The 21,414-nt window shown below is 42.6% G+C and overlaps 1 protein-coding gene across 7 annotated transcripts in view; it reads left to right on the forward strand.

Annotated features, from left to right (window-relative positions):
- LOC124718794 (F-box/LRR-repeat protein fbxl-1-like) overlaps positions 1-21,414 on the forward strand; it is a 133,586-nt gene that overhangs the window by 93,048 nt on the left and 19,124 nt on the right. For all 7 annotated transcript variants that reach the window (XM_047244402.1, XM_047244408.1, XM_047244405.1 and 4 more), the window contains exon 5: positions 5,022-5,207. In XM_047244402.1, coding sequence (XP_047100358.1) covers positions 5,022-5,207 — 186 coding nt within the window. The remainder of the gene's footprint in view (positions 1-5,021; positions 5,208-21,414) is intronic.

Consider the following 21,414-nt stretch of genomic DNA (forward strand, 5'->3'; position numbering starts at 1 on the left):
GCACCACGCTTCCAGCTGTTGACCCGCTGCGTGAGAGACTTCATACGATTGAGCAATGGACAGGACTTCCTCGAGGGAAGGGTCTTCTAACTGCAGGGCCCGTTGCCGGACCTCCCTATCAGGGGCCGAACGAACAATGACGTCGCGTACCATAACGTGGGCGTACGACTCTCGCGACTGCTCCGTGACAAAATGACACTTGCGACTAAGACCGTGCAGGGTAGCGGCCCACGCCCGGTAAGACTGATGGGGCTGTTTCTTGCATTGATAGAACTCGACCCTAGCCGCCACAACATGCGTGCGGCGGCGATAATATGAAGACAGCAATGAACACAATGCGTCAAAAGACAAGGACGAGGGTTCCTGCAACGGCGCTAGCTGCCGCAAAACTTGACACAGCGAGGGAGATATCCGAGACAAGAAGAGAGCACGACATACCTCCGCATCGGAAACATGAAACGCCTGGAAATGCTGCCGAAGGCGATGTTCATATGCGTCCCAATCCTCCGCCGTCTCGTCATACGGGGGAAAGGGAGGAGGGAATGGCGCCGGAGCAGACGGTGTGGAGAGCAACGCCGGAAGCACTTGTTTCATGGTGGCCATGAGTTCCGTCTGCTTCTCAACCAAAACCCGCACAAAATCCTCCATGCCGTGGAGAAGCTGCGAAACCGGAACAACGACGCAACACGCGAAAGAACGATCCCATCCTCGTCGCCAATTGTGTAGTAACACTGTTCACGTTTACGTCGCACTGCACTTAGCGTAGACCGGGACTGTGTCCTAGGCATGCCCGATCTTGACTGACTGGGCACAGCCCGTGCTGCCGGAGTTGTTGTTGTTGTTGTTGTCATGCCGGCAGAGGTCGCGTCCGAATTCTCGCGTGCCCTCTGGTGGACGGGACTCTACTTGCGGCAACTACCGTCCGTGACGCGCCGTGCCGATGTGCGCCTCCCGCGATCTTTCTGGTGGCTACTACAGTATTACTAATTCCCTTTACGAACTGAAGCAATAAGCATACAAAACAATATTTCCATAAAGCAACCTGGGACAAAATTTACTGATTTCATGTGATGTGTTGGCAAATGTGCCAACTCCTTGTAGATAGAGGAGGCCGAAATGCACGCTATCTAACGCAGACGGGCGTGAATTCTGGAACAGGATAAGTAGTGAATGCTAATAAGAAAAGTATGCAGCTCCTCGAATACTTAACTTTATTCCATCCTTGTGGTACATCGCTCTTGATAATACAAATAAGACTATCTTCAGATACGGTTAATGGCGCCTTGCTAGGTCGTAGCCATGGACTTAGCTGAAGGCTATTCAAACTATCTGCTCGGCTAATGAGCGATGCTTCGTCCGTGTAGTCGCTAGCAATGTCGTCGTACAACTGGGGCGAGTGCTATTCCGTATCTCGAGACCTGCCTTGTGGTGGCGCTCGGTCTGCGATCACACAGTGGCGACACGCGGGTCCGACATGTACTAAATGGACCGCGGCCGATTTAAGCTACCACCTAGCAAGTGTGGTGTCTGGCGGTGACACCACATCATGAAACTTACTTTCAGAGTTATAGTCGTTAAAATTTACGATAAATGTGGACAGTGGAAATGTCGAGACATTACTGGCTGTCACCTTCGATCCAAGAAGTTACCGAGATAGCATAGTCAGCCATATTACCTCTGTCCACCACATTGACAAACTCAGTAAATTAACAAAACATAAACAAATACAAAATTTGATTAGAGTAATTTAAAGAATAACATGAAAGTAACAGGAAACACGTGGGATTTAGGGGATTTTGGGTGGTGAGAAACAAAACAAATGACTTTCTATGTTAACTCACACACCCAAGCAAAATAATACACAGGAATCAATAACACGTACATTGCATAAAGGCCACAAAAACCCACACAATTTAGTATTGTCATTTTCTATTAACCTGTTTAGGTAAACCGAGCTTTATGATACCAATTAATGAGTAAATCTGTAAGAAAATGTATCAAAAAAGTCTAACCAAAAATCCAAACCTCACTACAAATTCTCGTATTGCAAACTTCAATTGACCACATAGCTAGAAAGAAGTCCACGATACTAAGAAAGCAAAACTTGGTACAAAAACTGGCACTGAAAACTCCACTTGACCTATATAACTAGAATTCAGTCCTCAATACCAAGAAAACAAACATGCTGCAAAAACTGTTGCTGAAAACATCACTCGATGTACATGCATAACTGACACATTGCCAAGCTATGAGCATCAGACACACAGCATTCACTGGCCCTGACACTCATCTATTTAGGTATACAACTGAATCACATTCTGCTGTACCAAATAAATTCACGACATTCTTTTTAAAATGCAAAAAATTGAAATTGTACTTACCAAGCAAAATCCCCTTCACACGCGCACGCGCGCGACGCGCGCGCGCGCGCGCGCGCGCGCGCGCGCGCACACACACACACACACACACACACACACACACACACACACACACACACACACACACACACGTGTGTGTGAGAGAGTGAGAGAGAGAGAGAGAGAGAGAGAGAGAGAGTGGGGCAGTGCGATAAAACTTAAGAATATATCTGAATCCAATTAAAAGAGATTGTCATATATCAGAATCAGATTTTAGGCACTGACATGTAGATAAGAAGTACATTGAACAATGGAAAATCCAGGAAGCTGCAAGAGACTGTGGACACGTGCGTGCGTGCGTGTGTGTGTGTCTGTCTATTTTTACAAAGGCCTTATTTTGTGACAGTCTTTTTGTTGTGCCTATCTGCGACTCAGCATCTCTGCTATATTGTAAGAAGTACGTCATTTTATATAAATCACCAAAATTGCTAAGCAGTGCACTGAAAAGTATCTTTTAAGAGAAACAGATCAAATATGGGAACCAGTGAGACAAAAGCGTATGATAAATGTAATCATGGTGAGTAACTGAAAATACAGGGCGGTATAATGAAATATAGGTGTGCAGAATGCTGACATATGAAATTTAATGCTGTGTAATATTTAAGCTGTTCTTTTAGGCTCCTGTGAAATCACGACCTTGGAAAATGGAGCATTCCAAAACAAAACAAAAACCACACTACATTTTTGAGATGATTATTTAAACTCCCACATTCAGATGTGACTTAGACTTTGGGCTACACTACAGATCAGTCTGCCGCGGCAGCCAGTTTTCTTCCATTCACATTTGATGGCTTCCCCAACTGACAATTAATTAAACATTCCACATTAACATAGACTTCAGGCTATGCTACATATGAGTTTTCTTTGATTCACATTTGTTGGCTTCACCATCTTGCAACCAAACTGTGACATTCCAAAGTAGCCTAGGCTTATAGCTACACTACAGATCCTTGTGTACTGTAATCATTTTCTTCCATTCACATTCATTGACTTCACCAGTGCACAACCACACTAACATTTCAACTGTACATTGATCATTCCATAATGCTTTGCTCAAGAATGTGTTTATTTTAGGAATGTCTTAATTTTGTTTCTCCCTGCCCAAAACTCTATAATTCTCAAGCGTCATGTTAGTTTCATGTTCTGAAGTGAAATAAAATGGTCTCCGCTTGTCGGTAGTAACCGAGTCCTCGTTTATAGTTCTGTCTGTCATTCTGATGCTTCACGCGATCACCTTTGTCTCATTTGAGCCCGACGCTTGCCTCCTCGTAGCTCTCTCGACGCTGCACAGTGCCACTACTTCTGGCCGTGTGGCTTCGACTCCTCCTGCAGAAGGTTGAGGTTGTAATACCTCTTTATATTCGATGAATTATTCTGATACAATTCTACCCTCGAATGACGTTTACTAACTTTCTATCTTCATACTTGCAGAATCCATGCGCAAAGTAGTTTCATACAATAGCTATGCCACGAGCACATAATTATCCTTTGTAGTACTCTCTCTGGTGGTTGTCAGAAAAAGCTTCCGAGATTGTCTTCGTGCCGATTAGCCTGAGCTTTGTTTGAAGAATTGTAATCTAAATATTGAAATTTATGACAAAAGATAACTGATACAAAATATATATATTGCTCCTTTATACAAAAGGTGTGTATTTGACGTTTGAGAGTTAATGATATCCATCAATATATTGCGTAGTTGTTAATCAGAAGGGACCTTCCGACAGACTGGATACGAACCTGCATTTAATAGTCCGAGAGCTCCATTACTTCTTCAGAAGGTTAAACTTCATCAAAGCCAAATATCCGCATAATCTGAGGTTTCCCGACTGATTATACAACGCTGCCAAAATTACGAGGCATTTTATTTGTACAGATTAGCAGACTGCCACAAAGCACGAGCCTGCAGAGAAGAAGAATCATCGCCTGATTTCATTCTAACAAGTAAAATTTCTGAATCATTTTGAGTGACTGAGATATGATTGTGTTTCCTATTATGAATGACTGATTGCTCGAACGAATTGAGAACTACATAACTACATAATTACATAGATAGGAGGAAAAATTACTCGGTCTGTAAGAGAGTGCAGATGTACGTCAACTATTTACGCAAAGATGTAAACAGTGTATCGTTAAATCTCCTGTATTATATGTTCACTACTTCTCTGTGTACAACTTCAGTGACACTCTGGGTGAACAGATCTCAGGAAGTCTCAACATGCTTTGATATTAGCCAATGACTGAGTGACAGTTCTAACAACTTTCATCATTTGATTTCTCTGTTGACTTTCTTGCACACTTCTTTTCACTCCTCGTCCTTCAAGACACACCACTGAGCTGCGGCGTCCCAAAGAAAAAGCGCTCTGCCACGGCAGGTGGAGTGTTTTATTCACCGTCGTGCCTTGCCGATGTCTGGAGCTGACATTATTTACAGTTCATCTGCACAGACGTAAAATTAGGGCACACACAGTGTAAGGTTGTCCACTTAATAAATACCTAAAATATGTTTTCCACTCTAATACAGCCGGTATTGGAAATTTTGGTATTTCTGTACATCCCGTATAATAAAGATTTTTAAAAAGCTTAAAGTGTGTCACTTGCTGACAGGTGTGTGGTTCCCGTGCTGAAAGAGGCCGCCAGCTCTCTCGAGAAACTGCAGCTGCACCTCTTTGACATGGCACCCGAGGAGGAGGCCGCGACATTCGCAGATCTCGGAGAGCTGCACAACCTGCGTGAACTGCACTGCAACCAGCTCTGCCCGCACCGGCCTCGCCTCATCTCTCTCGCCTTCCGGTAAGTTATTCCTCACTATTTATAGGTACGAGGCTGAGTCGATATAAATCAGATTTTATTTTTTAAAAATTCATTTATTGAAAAAAGGCAGTTACAATTTATTTTTCCACATAATTCCCTGCTTTAGAAGTACATTTTTCCCAGGGAGAAGGAAGGTTTCTTTATTGCAGCATTATAGAATGCAGCTGGTCATGTCAGAAGCCAACTGCGCACGGATTCCTCCACACCCCCGTCATCTTCAAACTGGTGCTCTCCTAGAGCTTTTTTCAAGCTGTCCAAACAAATTGAAATCACATTGTGATAGGTGCGGGCTGTAAGGAGGACGACTAAGTTAAGTCCAGTGCATTTTCTGTAATTTGGAGATCACCAGAGCTGCAGTGTCGGGTCTAGCACTGTCACGGAGGACGGCGACCTGTCAAAGCGGTCGGCCTCGTCCTTTGAGGCGATACGCAGCCCTCACCTTCTTCGGCAGCTCACAGTAGCGTGCAGCACCGATTGTGCATTGCTCGTGTAAAAATGCATTGAGCAAAATGGCTTACCGGTAAAAATGAAAAATGGTGGAAAGAACCACGTCAGCTGACAGCCGAGCCCTGTCTTTCCCTGGGGCTTCCTCCCCCTTCCTCCAACACTCCTTACTGGCCCGTTTGGATATGCGAATGCAGTGGTGGACCGACACACAGGTCACAGGTGACGATCCGACTCAAAAATGCATTACCTTATTTCTCAAACCTTGCTGTAAGACTTTGACAGACCTCCGAATGTGTCAGTTTCTGATGTTTGATCAAAAGGCGAGGTACCCACGTGGAACAAACTTTCCGGAACTGTAGGTAATTTGTGACGATCGCTCGAAAGCTCCCGTAATTTATTTCTGATACTCTCACCTATCGGTCGCCTTCGAGAATGTATCGAACTGCACAAATGTCTCAGTTTGTAATACTGGTCCGAGGATGATGATCGTATTGCTGATTTTCCACACGTTCCTGTTCTTCCTCGAAATCTTTATGCCAGCAAACACACGCATCCTTGACAGTATTTGATCAACGAACTGTGCAATCAGTCTCTGGAAGATTTCTATCACTCTAACTCTTTCACGAGCAAGAATTTTTGTAATAATTATGCATCGCGCAGTGGAGAGGTAGACCTGTCACTCAGATATCTTGCGCATTACGGACGGAGCTGTCGGAGGTATGCGATAGCCGGCTCTCCCTGCTCCTCATGGAACCACCCGACAGTAATAGCAGCACAGGTCCGGTCCTACCAACTGTTGGTGCTCAGGAACAAAAATCCCATTCGTATTTGATTCACCCTCGTACCAACTCTGTTAAGTGTCAGGATCAGAAGTTCCAGGTACAGGAGAAAAAGTGGAGAGGTCAGGATGGTTTGAAGAAGACTGTAAAAAGAAAATGACAGAGGGAAATGAGGCAAGAAAGAAAATGATAAACAGGGCAACAAAATCTAATACAGAAGATTTCACAAAGGAAAGGGAGGAAGTAAACAGAATCAACAGAAGAAAGAAATGAAAATCAGAGAAGACACGAATTATGGAGCTAGAATAAAAATGTAACGGCCAAGAAGTAAGAAAATTCTATGAAAGGGTTCGTGAACTAAATAAAGGCTTTTATTCGTGTACTGTATTCTGCAGTGCTAAAGAAGGAAATTTTATAGGAGGAGAAGAACAGATTCTGGAGTGGTGGGCTGAATATTTTAGTAAACTGCTGATCAGAGATATACGGAAACCTCTTTATAACTTTCCCTCAGATGATGTTTCCCCCGTGTTCTGTCTTTCTTTTCTAGTCCCGACGAAAAGCCCGTTTGCCCACTGCTGAAGTTTCCTCTTTAGTATGTGTACTCTGTACAACACTTTCCTCCATGTAACATTCATATTTTTGGAACCCTAACCAATTATTTCTCTCCTCATAGCATTTAAGCCTTTGGTGGAGGTGCTTCATTTCCCGTCCTGTGTATTTGCACGAGCTCTGAAAGGTCACACTTGGCGTGAGTCACACGTCAGCGTCAGTGCCCGCGTGATGTGAGATGTGACACACATTGTGCTTGTCGTTTGTCTCGTCGGCACTGTTTTTTTGTTTTTCGTGTGAGCAAACGGTGAACAGCTGTACGGTGTGTTTAACACTCCACCTCGATTACACTGTACACCTGAGGTGCACTGCAGGCATACGTGTTTGGAACCGCAGATTGGTTCACGTCAACCAATTACACAGTACACACAGGGTATCCCTGGCACGAACCTGCGTGTTTACACTAGATGGAATAAAATGTGAAAATGGAAGGAGAATTAGTGATTTTTCGTAATGTAATTCATTTGAATTAAAAATTTCTGACAGGTGAGACCTTGAGGTTCCTATTTTTTAAAGTAATTGTTGTTCTGTTACGTAGCTAGCACAAAATTATTTTATTACTGTTCTGAATTATGACCCAACTGTTTTGTATTATAATGGTTGTTTGCTCAAGGACACTTTATCTAAATTTATAACAATAATGGAAATTCCAGGATGGAGCAATACGTAAAATAAGGGAAAGGCAATTAGCTACGGTCTAACAGATTGGTATGTGGAACATAGAAACACTTAAAAGCAACAACATTCATCCTAGCTTTTGAGCATTTACTCTTCTTCCAGCAGTAGTACACACAACCACACAGGCCATAAATTTACATTTATACAGCATTTTGCACACGGTAGACGTAGCTGTTTTTCGAATATTTCCCTGGCAGTGTCTGTAACCATTAGGATGAGGGCAGGATGATGATGTCAATGACTGTGATGAAAAGACAAATGTTTTTGGGTTCGCCCTGGATGGGAAGAAGGAATCTGGGGCCTGAAGATCCATTTATACAAAGGTCACTGAAGGATTTGAAACATTCAAAACATTCAGAAGATTTATGATGACCCCTCGGGTACAACAATAGCACAACTTTCTCATTTGGAGCAAGAAATGGTTCTGATACAGCCCAGAGGAAATAGGAAGCAAACATGTTTGCTTGACTACTTCAAAGAACCCTGGGTACAGGATGTTCAATTTGTGTCAGTTCATAGATTTTTGCGAAAGTCTGACTGAAGTTGTATTTTACAAGTTCATTATTAAAGTAATTATTTGTAGCTAATTCTTTTTTAATTTTTACTATTTACTGTCTTCTTATGTAGTATAACCTCAGTAAAATTTGACTCAACTTTTATAATCATCAATTAGAAGTCTTCACCTTTACAGTGTTTACCTCGATGCAGTATTGAGAATTCGTGGTCCCTCGGAAAAAAAATATCATGGAGAGATTTCACTGTAGTAATACTGGAAGAAAATGAAACAGGGAGCAGTCGGCCATGCACAGTGGTAGCTAGGATGAAATATTTGCACCCACAACAATAGTAGAGAAAATTAGGTTGCCAGTTAAAAGCCTGAAGAATAATGGGGTCTCGGAGAACAATAACATTTCAGCAGAGATGGCTGGAGGTGGTGGTGAACATCTGACACACCCTGTCCACCAGCTGATCATTGAAATATGAGAAAAAGAAGTGGTGTCAGACCAGTGGAACTTGGCCATTATTTGCCCAATTTATAAGAAGAAGGAGAAAGCAGATTGTGAAAATTACTGTGGTATCGCCTTATTTGATGTTGTGTACCAAGTCTTAGGCAAAGTCATTCCTGTGAGACTCATTCCATTTGCAGAAGAAATACTTGGAGACCACCAGTGTGATTTCTGACAGGGCAGATCAGTGACTGACTGTATATTTACTATAAGGCAAATAATGGAGAAGCACTATGAACATAATGTGGATGTACATCAGCTCATTGTAGGTTTCAAAAAGGCTTACAATAGCTTTAAAAGGAAGAAGCTATATCAGATTGTAATGGATATGAAATTTCATTATAAACTAATGAGATTGGTACAATTGGTCCTCACCAGCATGAAATGCCAAGTGCAAATAGAAAGAAATTCTTCTTAAAATTTGAAGTTAACCAAGAGTTACGACGGGGGGATCTACTATCTGCACTACCATTCAACATAGTGTTGGAGAAAGTGATGAGAAGGGGAAAGATCAATTACCCATGTGGTACTCTATTTAACCATGTGAACCAAAACCGAGCATATCCCTATGATGATTGCATGTTGTCCAGAAAATTGAAAGAACTGGAACAAGTATTTGGCAGACTAGAAAAGAAAGCAAAAGAGTTGAGCATTTGAGTAGACGACATCAAAACTCAGTACTTCTTTGCTTCCAGGCGAAATGCTGCTGTTAAAGAGAAATACATCGAGTTGAACGGGACCAACTGTGAGAGATGAGAGAAAGTCTAGTGCTCAGAAGTGCCGATAATTGATAATAACAGCATAAGCGAAGAAATAAAAGGTGTGGATTGCCGTGTGAGATAGAGCTTACTGGCCCCCGATTAAGATTATTTAGTCACATAGACCAAGCAGAAAATTGAGGTGACTTTCTGTCAAGCAGTTATGAGGCAGGTTGTAAGATAGACTATGTGATCAAATGTATCTGGACACCTGACTAAAAATGACTTGCAAGTTCGTGGCACCCTCCATCGGTAATTCTGGCATTCAATTTGTTGTTGGCCCACCCTTAGTCTTGATGACACCATCCACTCTTGCAGGCATACGTCCAATCAGGTGCTGGAAGGTTTCTTGGGGAATGACAGCCCATTCTTCACCACAGAGCACTGCACTGAGAAGAGGTATCGATGGCAGTAGTAAGGCCTGGCACAAAGTCAGTGCTCCAAAACATCCCACAGGTGTTCTATAGGATTCAGGTCAGGACTCTGTGCAGGCCAGTCCATTACAGGGATGTTATTGTCATGTAACCACTCCGCCATAGGCCATGAATTATGAACAGGTGCTCGATCATGTCGAAAGATACAATCGCCATCCTTGAATTGCTCTTCAACAGTGCGAAGCAAGAAGGTGTTTAAAATGTCAATGTAGGCCTGTACTGTGATAGTGCCACTCAAAACAACAAGGGGTGCAAGTCCATTCCATGAAAAACACGTCCACACTATAACACCACGAGCTATAAATTTTACTGTTGCCACTACACACGCTGGTAGATGACGTTCACTGGGCATTCGCCATTCCCTCGCCCTGCCATCGGATCGCCACATTGCATACTGTGATTTGTCACTCCACACAATGTTTTTCCACTGTTCAATCGTCCATTGTATGTTTATGCTCCTTACACCGAGCAAGGCGTTGTTTGCCATTTACCGGTGTGATGTGCGGCTTATCACCATGAATTCCAAGTTTTCTCACCTCCTGCCTAACTGTCATAGTACTTGCAGTGGATCATAATGCAGTTGGGAATTCCTGTGTGATGGTTTGGATAGATATCTGCCTATTACACATTAAGACCCTCTTCAACTGTCAGCAGTCTTTGTCAGTCAACAGCCGAGGTCAGCCTGTACGCTTTTGTGCTGTATGTGTCCCTTCACTTTTCCACTTTACTGTTGTTGTTGTGCTCTTCAGTCCAGAGACTGGTTTGATGCAGCTCTCCATGCTACTCTATCCTGTGCAACCTTCTTCATCTCCCAGTACTTACTGCAACCTACATCCTTCTGAATCTCCTTAGTATATTCATCTCTTGGTCTCCCTCTACAATTTTTACCCTCCACGCTGCCCTCCAGTACTAAATTGGTGATCCCTTGATGTCTCAGAATATGCCCTACCAACCGATCCCTTCTTCTAGTCAAGTTGTGCCACAAACTCCGCTTATCTCCAATTCTATTCAACACCTCCTCATTAGTTATGCGATCTACCCATCTAATCTTCAGCATACTTCTGTAGCACCACATTTCGAAAGCTTCTATTCTCTTCTTGTCGAAACTATTTATCGTCCACATTTCACTTCCATACAAGGCTACACTCCGTACAAATACTTGCAGAAACTACTTCCTGACGCTTAAATCTATACTCGATGTTAACAAATTCCTCTTCTTCAGAAACGCTTTCCTTGCCATTGCCAGTCTACATTTTATATCCTCTCTACTTCAACCATCATCAGTTATTTTGCTCTCCAAATAGCATCACCCGATTTAATTCGACTACATTCCATTATCCTCATTTTGCTTTTGTTGGTGTTCATCTTATATCCTGCTTTCAAGACACTGTCCATTCCGTTCAACTGCTCTTCCAGGTCCTTTGCTGTCTCTGACAGAATTACAGTGTTATTGGCGAACCTCAAAGTTTTTATTTCTTCTCCATGGATTTTAATACCTACTCCGAATTTTTCTTTTGTTTCCTTCACTGCTTGCTCAATATACAGATTGAATAACATTGGGGAGAGGCTACAATCCTGTCTCACTCCCTTCCCGACCACTGCTTCCCTTTCATGCCCCTCAACTCTTATAACTGCCATTTGGTTTCTATACAAATTTCGCTCCCTATATTTTACTCCTGCCACCTTCAGAACTTGAAAGAGAGTATTCCAGTCAACGTTGTCAAAAGCTCTGTCTTAGTCTGCAAATGCTAGAAACTTAGGTTTGCCTTTCGTTAATCTGTTTTCTAAGATAAGTCACAGGGTCAGTATTGCCTCACGTGCTCCAACATTTCTACGGAATCCAAACTGATCTTCCCCAAGGTCGGCTTCTGCCAGTTTTTCCATTCGTCTGTAAAGAATTCGTGTTAGTATTTTGCAGCCGGGGCTTATTAAGCTTGTAATTCGGTAATTTTCAGATCTGTCAACACCTGCTTTCTATGGGATTGGAATTATTATATTCTTCTTGAAGTCTGAGGGTATTTCGCCTGTCTCATAGATCTTGCTCACTAGATGGTAGAGTTTTATGTGGCCTGGCTCTCCCAAGGCTGTCAGTATTTCTAATGGAATGTTGTCTATTCCCGGGACCTTATTTCGACTGAGGTCTTTCAGTGCTCTGTCAAACTCTTCACGCATTATCGTATCTCCTATTTCATCTTCATCTACATTCTCTTCCATTTCTATAATATAGTCCTCAAGAACATTGCCCTTGTATATACCCTCCATATAATCTTTCCACCTTTATGCTTTCCCTTCTTTGCTTAGAACTGCGTTTCCATCTGAGCTCTTGATATTCATGCAAGTGCTTCCCTTTTCTCGAAAGGTGTCTTTAATTTTCGTGTAGACAGTATCTATCTTACCGCTAGTGATATGCACCTCTACATCCTTACATTTGTCCACTAGCCATCCCTGCTTAGCCATTTTGCACTTCCTGTCGATCTCATTTTTGAGACGTTTCTATTCCTTTTTGCCTGCATCATTTACTGCATATTTATATTTTCTCCTTTCATCAATTAAATTCAATATCTCTTCTGTTACCCAGGGATTTCTACTAGCCCTCGTCTTTTTACCTACTTGATCCTCTGCTACCTTCACTATTTCATCTCTCAAACCTACCCATTCTTATTCTACTGTATTTATTTCCCTCATTCTTGTCAATTGTTCCCTTATACTTTCCCTGAGGCTCTCTACAACCTCTGGTTCTTTCAGTTTATCCAGGGAAATGGTCTTTCAAAAAAAAAGTAAAGAATGTTTTGATCTGAGAGCTGCACAATTCTACCCCCAATCCCGCCACTGTGTCTTACACCTTCACTGTCTTCGGTGCCGGTATGACACAAACAGCATGTGTCATTTACTGTTTATTTGTATGATTTTTAAACGTGTGACAAAATTAATGATCCCACCAAGTGAGAGTGTAGAGTGTTTTTCTGTATGGCTGTGAAAGCTGGGAATTGAAGGTGAGAGAGACAGAATATAATAAATTTAAGAAGAATATAATTAACTTTCTTGAGAATGAGAAGCTTATGTACACGAATCAGCACGGTTTCGCTTGTGTGAGTCAGCTTGCCCTTTTCCCACGTGACATACTGAGAATTATGGATGGTGGGCAACATGCAGATTTCCAGAAAGAATTTGACACGCTACCCCCTTGCAGGCTGTTAACAAAAGTACGAGCATATGGAATGAGTTCACAGATATGTGAGTGGCTCGAAGACTTCTTAAATAATAGAACCTAGTATGTTGTCCTCGACGGTGAGTGTTTGTGAGAGACAAGTGTTTCTCCAGGAGTGCCCCAGTGAAGTGTGACAGTAGCGCTCTTGTTCTCTGTATACGTAAATGATTTCGTGGACAGGGTGGGTGGCAATCTGCAGTTGTTTGCAGGTGTCAAAGTTCAGCGACTGTATGAAGATGCAAGATGACTTAGACAAAATTTAGTTGGTGTGATGAGTAGCAGCTAGCCCAAAATGTGGAAAAATGTAAGTTAATGTGGATGAGTAGGAAGATCAAACCTGTAATGTTCGGATACAGTATTACTAGTGTCGTGTTTGACACAGTCAAGTGATTTAAATATCTGGGATTAACGTTGCAAAGTGATACGAGGAGGAACGAGTGTGTGATCACTGTGGCAGGGAAGCTGAATGGTCGACTTCAGTTTATTGGGAGAATTTTAGGAAAGAGTGGTGCACCTGTAAAGGAGACTGCATATAGGAAGCTAGTACTACTCGAGTGTTTGGGATCTGTATCAGGCCGGATTGAAGGAAGACGTCGAAGCAGTTCAGAGGTGGGCTGCTAGGTTCGTTACCAGTAGGTTCGAACTGTACGTGAATGTTATAGAGATATTTCAGGAACTCAAAGGGGAATCTCTGGAGGAAAGGTGAAGTTATTTTCGAGAAACACTATTGAGAAGATGTAGAGAACCCACATTTGAAGCTGGGTGCCAAACGATTCTACTGTCAGTAATATACTCTGTGTGAAGGGCCGTGAAGATAAGATACGAGAAATTAGGGCTCATATGGAGGCACGTAGATAATCATTTTTCCCTTGCTCTATTTGCGAATAGAGCAGAAACAGAAATGACAAGTATTGGTACAGAATACCCCCTGCCACACACCATATGACGACTTGCAGAATATCTATGTGGATGTAGATCTAGATGTAGAGAGAGAGAGAGAGAGAGAGAGAGAGAGAGAGAGAGAGAGAGAGTGTGTGTGTGTGTGTGTGTGTGTGTGTGTGTGTGTGTGTGTGAGGGAGATTTAAAGAATTTGAGATGTGAGGTTGAAAGAAGAATGGAGAAAACAACATGAGTGGGTAAAGTGAGGAATAATGGGGTAGTGAAAAGCATAAAGAAGCAAAGAAATCTCCTAAACTTCATTAAGAAAAGGGGAACAGATTTAGCGGAACACATAAAATGAGTAAAAGGATTTCTGACAACAGCTCTTGAAGGTTCAGTGGGAGCACAGAAGAAAGTGGGAAGGAGTAGAATAAAAATGTAGGATGAAGTCAAAAGAGGAAGATTCCAGCGCAGGAAGCAGTTGACGTATGGAAAATGGTGTCAGCAAGTAGGCAATAGTCACAGCACCTTGTAATGATCATGAAGTGTGAGGTTCTTAGCATAATGTGGTTTCTGAATGCCAAAAAGTCTGCTGTATTGAAATTTAGAAACACATAACAAAACATTATGGAAGTGTGTTGAATGAAGTTTTAGTTCAAAAATTGTGCATCACATTTAGTGGCAGACAAAGGAAAATTTATGATGAAGAACGATCAGGCAGACTGGCAGTTGCTACTGACAAACCCAGGAAAAAAATTCGATGCCATAAACGTTCCACTTTTGATGGACTGAACTTGTACTTTCCTGAAATTTCATGATCAGTTTTTTCAAATTGATTCTGGTGATTTGGGCTATAGAAAGTGTGTACGACATGGATTTTATCAAACTGATTCTGGTGATTTCGGCTATAGAAAGTGTGTACCAGGTGGTATTCTTGACATTTGGCAGATAGACACAAAATGACAATGAATGGGAGCTGCAGCAACATTTCTCACACAGCACAACAAGTATGGTGGGGATTTTTGTAACCGCATTGTCACTGGTTGCAAGACGTGGGTTCCATGTAAAAGTACAGAAACAAAGTGCGTGTCATTCAAATGGCACCATTCGTGATTTCCATCAAAACAAAAAAAAAAATCAACAAATTCTGACCACCAGAAAGGCTACAGCCACAGTGTTTAGGGATCGAATGGGCATCCTGCTCGTTGGCTGTAGGGTTAAAGGAGAGACCAAAGATGCTGCAGCCTGCCGTCAGACCCTTCGGAGACTGCGCCACGCCAATCGAAACTGATGCGTGGGTTGTTTTCCGGCAGCACTGTGGTTCTTCACGATAATGTTCAGCCGCACTCTGCTGCGTCGCCATGGCAGTTTACGTGGAAAGCTTTGAACAGCGACGTCATAGCCCAGATCTGGTCCTGAAATGATTATGATCGTTTTCACAAAATGAAGAACTTTTTGAGCTGAGAGCACAATGGTAATGACAACAAACTGAAAGAGGTCAGTAGTGACTGGCTCAACAACTTGATGGCAAATGAGTCTGCAAAAGGCATAGGAAGCTTGTAGAGCTCTGTGACAGGTATTTAAATTTGAGTGGCAGCTACATAGAAAAGCAGCTCAGCTACCAAAATATGTTGTAAAATAAGTTTTCTTCAATTATCTTCAATGAAAAGTGCTGGAGAACCAAAAACCAAATATTTTTTTCCTCGACTCTCGTATTTGGTACTATTCGAGAGTGTACTTGTTCAAATGTCTTATCAGAACACAGATGGTGACGTGTTTGAGAACCGCCAATATTTCGACAGGCACACACCCCACCGTTTGAGAGCCACGTATGCAATGAGAGATGAGAGTGTGCTGTGCGAGGAAGTTTAAAAACTCGGTGTGCTGGTCAAAAAGGACACACACACACACACACACACACACACACACACACACACACACACAGAGAGAGAGAGAGAGAGAGAGAGAGAGAGAGAGAGAGAGAGAGTAAATACTAGCTCCACTGCACAACCAAAGATGATGAACACCGGAAGTTATTGATTGTGAATATTAATTATCAGCAGGAGAGGAAGCAACATTAACTCTGTCTCTCTGTTGTTTCACGAGAGAGAGCTGGATTTTAAATGGAATTTAAGCAAAAACTTCCATTTCTAGAGACGTCACCATTTAATATTTGCTATTGATAACTTTTGACATCTATCATCACAGTGTCTGTCTGAATGTGACCTGCATATCGAGGTTTTAAACTTCCTCACACAATGCTGCCCTATTGCATTTGTGCTCCGAAAATGAAGGGCTGTTCACCTGGCTACGTGTCATTGGTTGCCTAAAGCATCTCCTGACTGTACTCCCTCAAGTTGTTTGAATATCTTATACATCAGCAGAAATTCAAGTTTCACAAGTTGGTTTTGATACGACCTAAGTGAACATTTGCGTGTGCCAGCAGAGAGTGCCATTCTAAGTGCACCGTACACAAAGTTACTCACCCCATAAAGACATCACATTAACACGTTCACAGTGGCTGAGAGTCCAGACGCTGTTTCAGGTATGCCAAACCCAGCCGGAGCCCCTCGTCAATGCTCAGATCATCTAGAGCTACGCCGGCACGGTAGCTCAGCGTGTTCGGCCAGAGGGTTAGCTGCCCTCTGTAATAGAAAAACTGAGTTAATCGATCAACAACGAACTCCAATGGACGTCTTACGAAGTCCGCCCCGAGCAAATGCAACGAACAAAAGCGAACAAAATGAGATTTTTTTTTTTAAAAAAAAAGCTACAAAAAATGTGGGGATATCGATTGCGACTTCCCACCACTATTTGAGATAGTCCTACATACTTTTCAGTTGAAACTTCCGGGCTGAGAGGCCGTGGTCGATGTATAAAATTTCCACCTGACGTTTCGTCTCCATCTGCGGGAGACATCTTCTGAGGTCGACCGGTTACTGCCACTGAGGCACCATGTACTCTCGCATTTATAGAGCGCATAGAGGGCACCACCATTCGTCACGTGATGCCGACGGTATGCCTATCTTTGGAAGGAGTCATCATTCTCGATTAAGAGTAATCGATTGTCATTCTGCTGGCGCAACGTCGACATCCATATTTTGTCCAACTTTAAAACTTCCTCTTTTCTATTAAAGTTGTTATGGTGTTTGTGAATTTCTATTGCTTCTCTACACATGCGAGCATGATAATGGGATGTTCGTGCTGGAACGCTTGTCTCATTAAATTTAATTTCGTGATTCCCATCTCGAAAAACATGCTCAGCTACGGCCGATTTTTCGATGTGTCCTAAGCGACAGTTACTTCTATGTTCGGCTAAGCGGGTGTTTACGCTTCTTTTCGTTGTTCCAATATATACTTGTCCACAACTGCATGGAATTTTTTATACCCCAGGTGTTCCTAGGGGATGTCGGGCGTCTTTTGCAGTTCTTAAATATTCCTTAATCTTCTTGGTGGGTCACGGACCGTATCGAGAAAGTTCTGGCCAAGTATGGGTTCGAAACAATCTTCAGACCCACTAAATGACGTAACAACTCTTTGAAGAACCAGTATGTTTTCGGTTGTTCTTTCTAACAATTAGAACATAGTGTGAGGGTAGTGGTGTGTAGTACCTGTAAGTGGTTGTTCTTTGGTGGGCGACAATGCCTAGTGCCGCAGAGAGTCGCAAGCAGAGGCAGTTGTCGAGAGGCTGTGGACGGTGTAGGCTGCGTGAGCCGAAGGCGGTTGCGTAGCGGAGGATTTATCTCTGTGTTTAATAGTAGTGGCACACAGTTTGATTAATAGTGTGTTTATGCTTGTGCAGTGTGATAAGGGAAAAAAATTAAATTTTACTAGTTCTTAATGCGTCTCCATCAGTTAGTACCACACCACTGCATGTAACAATGAACGAAATCTCGATATACACGGTCAACTAAAACAAGAGGAATGTAACATAATAATCATTAATTAAGCCATATAATCTCCAAGGAGACGGGAGCTTAGAATTGGATCTCTTGTTAATCAGAAAAACATATCCTAAAGGAATCTCGGAACAGATCAGAAGAGAATGACACCTTTCTTCAGCTCCTTTCAACCGTCCGTCTGGACGTCGTCATTCTGGACGGCCCGTCTCAGTCTCTGCCTTCTGAGACACAGCCGAGCCAGGACGCCAAAGCGCGAGTGACGCCTACACTGCAGGTGGCGACACCTGACCGCTATCGCACCCCGGTGACCTGTGCTAGCTTGTCTCGCTCCGACTCTGCACACTCGTGAAACCGGTCCTGTGCACCGAGAAAATTTCAGAAGGGCAGCTGTATGAGAAGACAATCGAGGTAAAAGTCATCGAGAATAATACTCGGATGACGGACCGCTCGTGGAGTTGTCGACTCAATTACAGTGCGTAACTCGAGCTGCAACTTTGAGCTTTACGTGCAGCTCTGAATGACGGCCTTCTGTGAGGCACCAAACACCGTACGTTCGTTACGTGCAGTTCTCTTTACAATGTTCATCTCGAAAATGCAGCAATTCCTGTCAGGTACGAAATTATCGTCGAAAAGGTCCGACACTCGTCTCCCTGTCAGTTAGAATCTCGTTAGGACCTCTGTTCTATTATGCTGTGAGTTGTGCAGTAGCCCCTGTAGACACAGCAGACACTCTGTGTCGATACCCCAATAAATGCGGCAACTTCACTGACGGTGTAGTCACGGGCACATGCAGACGAGATATCTCCTCTGCGCCACTCTGTCACGTCTCCTGCTCGGCACGCCTTACTGCACCGTCCCGTGACCGCTCACTACCAGTTCCACGCGTGTGCAGCGCTCCAGAGCCATCTGTGTACCGATGTCGTTGTTGTTGTTGTTGTTATGGTCTTCAGTCCTGAGACTGGTTTGATGCAGCTCTCCATGCTACTCTATCCTGTGCAAGCTTCTTCATCTCCCAGTAACTACTGCAACCTACATCCTTCTGAATCTGCTTAGTGTATTCATCTCTTGGTCTCCCTCTACGATTTTTACCCTCCACGCTGCCCTCCAATACTAAATTGGTGATCCCTTGAAGCCTCAGAACATGTCCTAACAACCGATCCCTTCTTCTAGTCGAGTTGTGCCACAAACTTCTCTTCTCCCCAATCCTATTCAATACTTCCTCATTAGTTATGTGATCTACCCATCTAATCTTCAGCATTCTTCTGTAGCACCACATTTCGAAAGCTTCTATTCTCTTCTTGTCCAAACTATTTGTCGTCCATGTTTCACTTCTATACATGGCTACACTCCATACAAATACTTTCAGAAACGACTTCCTCACAATTAAATCTATACTCGACGTTAACAAATTTCTCTGCTTCAGAAACGCTTTCCTCGCCATTGCCAGTCTACATTTTATATCCTCTCTACTGCGACCATCATCAGTTATTTGGCTCCCCAAATATCAAAACTCCTTTACTACTTTAAGTGTCTCATTTCCTAATCTAAGTCCCTCAGCATCACCCCACTTAATTCGACTACATTCCATTATCCTCGTTTTGCTTTTGTTGATGTTCATCTTATATCCTCCTTCCAAGACACTATCCATTCCGTTCAACTGCTCTTCCAAGTCCTTTGCTGTCTCTGACAGAATTACAATGTCATCGGCGAACCGCAAAGTTTTTATTTCTTCTCCATGGATTTTAATACCTACTCCGAATTTTTCTTTTGTTTCCATCACTGCTTGCTCAATATACAGATTGAATAACATCGGGGACAGGCTACAACCCTGTCTCACTCTCTTCCCAACCACTGCTTCCCTTTCGTATCCCTCGACTCTTATAACTGCCATCTGGTTTCTGTACAAATTGTAAATAGCCTTTCGCTCCCTGTATTTTACCCCTGCCACCTTCAGAATTTGAAAGAGAGTATTCCAGTCAACATTGTCAAAAGCTTTCTCTAAGTCTACAAATGCTAGAAACGTAGGTTTGCCTTTCCTTAATCTAGCTTCTAAGATAAGTCGTAGGGTCAGTATTGCCTGACGTGTTCCAATATTTCTACGGAATCCAAACTGATCTTCCCCGAGGTCGGCTTCTACTAGTTTTTCCATTCGTCTGTAAAGAATTCGTGTTAGTATTTTGCAGCCGCGACTTATTAAACTGATTGTTCGGTAATTTTCACAGCTGTCAACACCTGCTTTCTTTGGGATTGGAATTATTATATTCTTCTTGAAGTCTGAGGGTATTTCGCCTGTCTCATATATCTTGCTCACCAGATGGTAGAGTTTTGTCAGGACTGGCTCTCCCAAGGCTGTCAGTAATTTTAATGGAATGTTGTCCACTCCCGGGGCCTTGTTTCGACACAGGTCTTTCAGTGCTCTGTCAAACTCTTCACGCAGTATCCTATCTCCTATTTCATCTTCTTCTACACCCTCTTCCATTTCTATAATACTGTCATCAAATACATCGCCCTTGTATAGACCCTCTATATACTCTTTCCACCTTTCTGCTTTCCCTTCTTTGCTGAGAACTGGGTTTCCATCTGAGCTCTTGATATTCATACAAGTGGCTCTCTTTTCTCTAAAGGTCTCTTTAATTTTCCTGTAGGCAGTATCTATCTTACCCCTGGTGAGATAAGCCTCTACATCCTTACATTTGTCCTCTGGCCACCCCTGTGTACCGTATTTACTCGAATCTAAGCCGCACTTTTTTTCCGGTTTTTGTAATCCAAAAAACCCCTGCGGCTTAGAATCGAGTGTAAAGTAAGCGGAAGTTCTGAAAAATGTTCGTAGGTGCCGCCACAACTAACTTCTGCCGTCGAATATATGTAGCGCTACACAGGCTTGCTTTGCAGGCACAAAGATAAATACTGGTGCCAAAACCTCTGCGTCAGTAAATAAATTAAAAAAAAAAAGATGGAAGACGAGCTTTTTCCTCTGCCCTGAGTTTCGACCACGGCATTTTCATACATTATCCAACAAAGTAAATGCAAATACCGTATTGTTCATCTTCGAATGTAGCAGCATTTCAATGTACTACGAAAATACAACTGGCAAGACTGTTTGGGGTTTTTGTCAATATGGCCAACTCTACATTCTGAATTTTTACCTACCTGTGAGAAGAGATGGTTGCTAATAGGAAATTTTATGAATTGTGAATCACATGCGGTATTCTCTTCACCACAATATAATAACACGAATATAAACATTTTGCCATGTATTCTTTCGTGTTTGCTGCTATCTCATTTAAATCCTGTCTGCGTAATAAACTACGAAACTAGAGTGAGACAACAGCAAACGCGGAAGAATGTACATATCATGTCATGTTTATATTCGTATAAAATGGTTCAAATGGCTCTGAGCACTGTGGGACTTAACATCTGTGGTCATCAGTCCCCTAGAACTTAGAACTACTTAAACCTAACTAACCTAAGGACATCACACACAT

Source organism: Schistocerca piceifrons, chromosome 10 (assembly GCF_021461385.2).
Source record: "Schistocerca piceifrons isolate TAMUIC-IGC-003096 chromosome 10, iqSchPice1.1, whole genome shotgun sequence".
Taxonomy (NCBI): Eukaryota; Metazoa; Arthropoda; class Insecta; order Orthoptera; family Acrididae; genus Schistocerca; species Schistocerca piceifrons.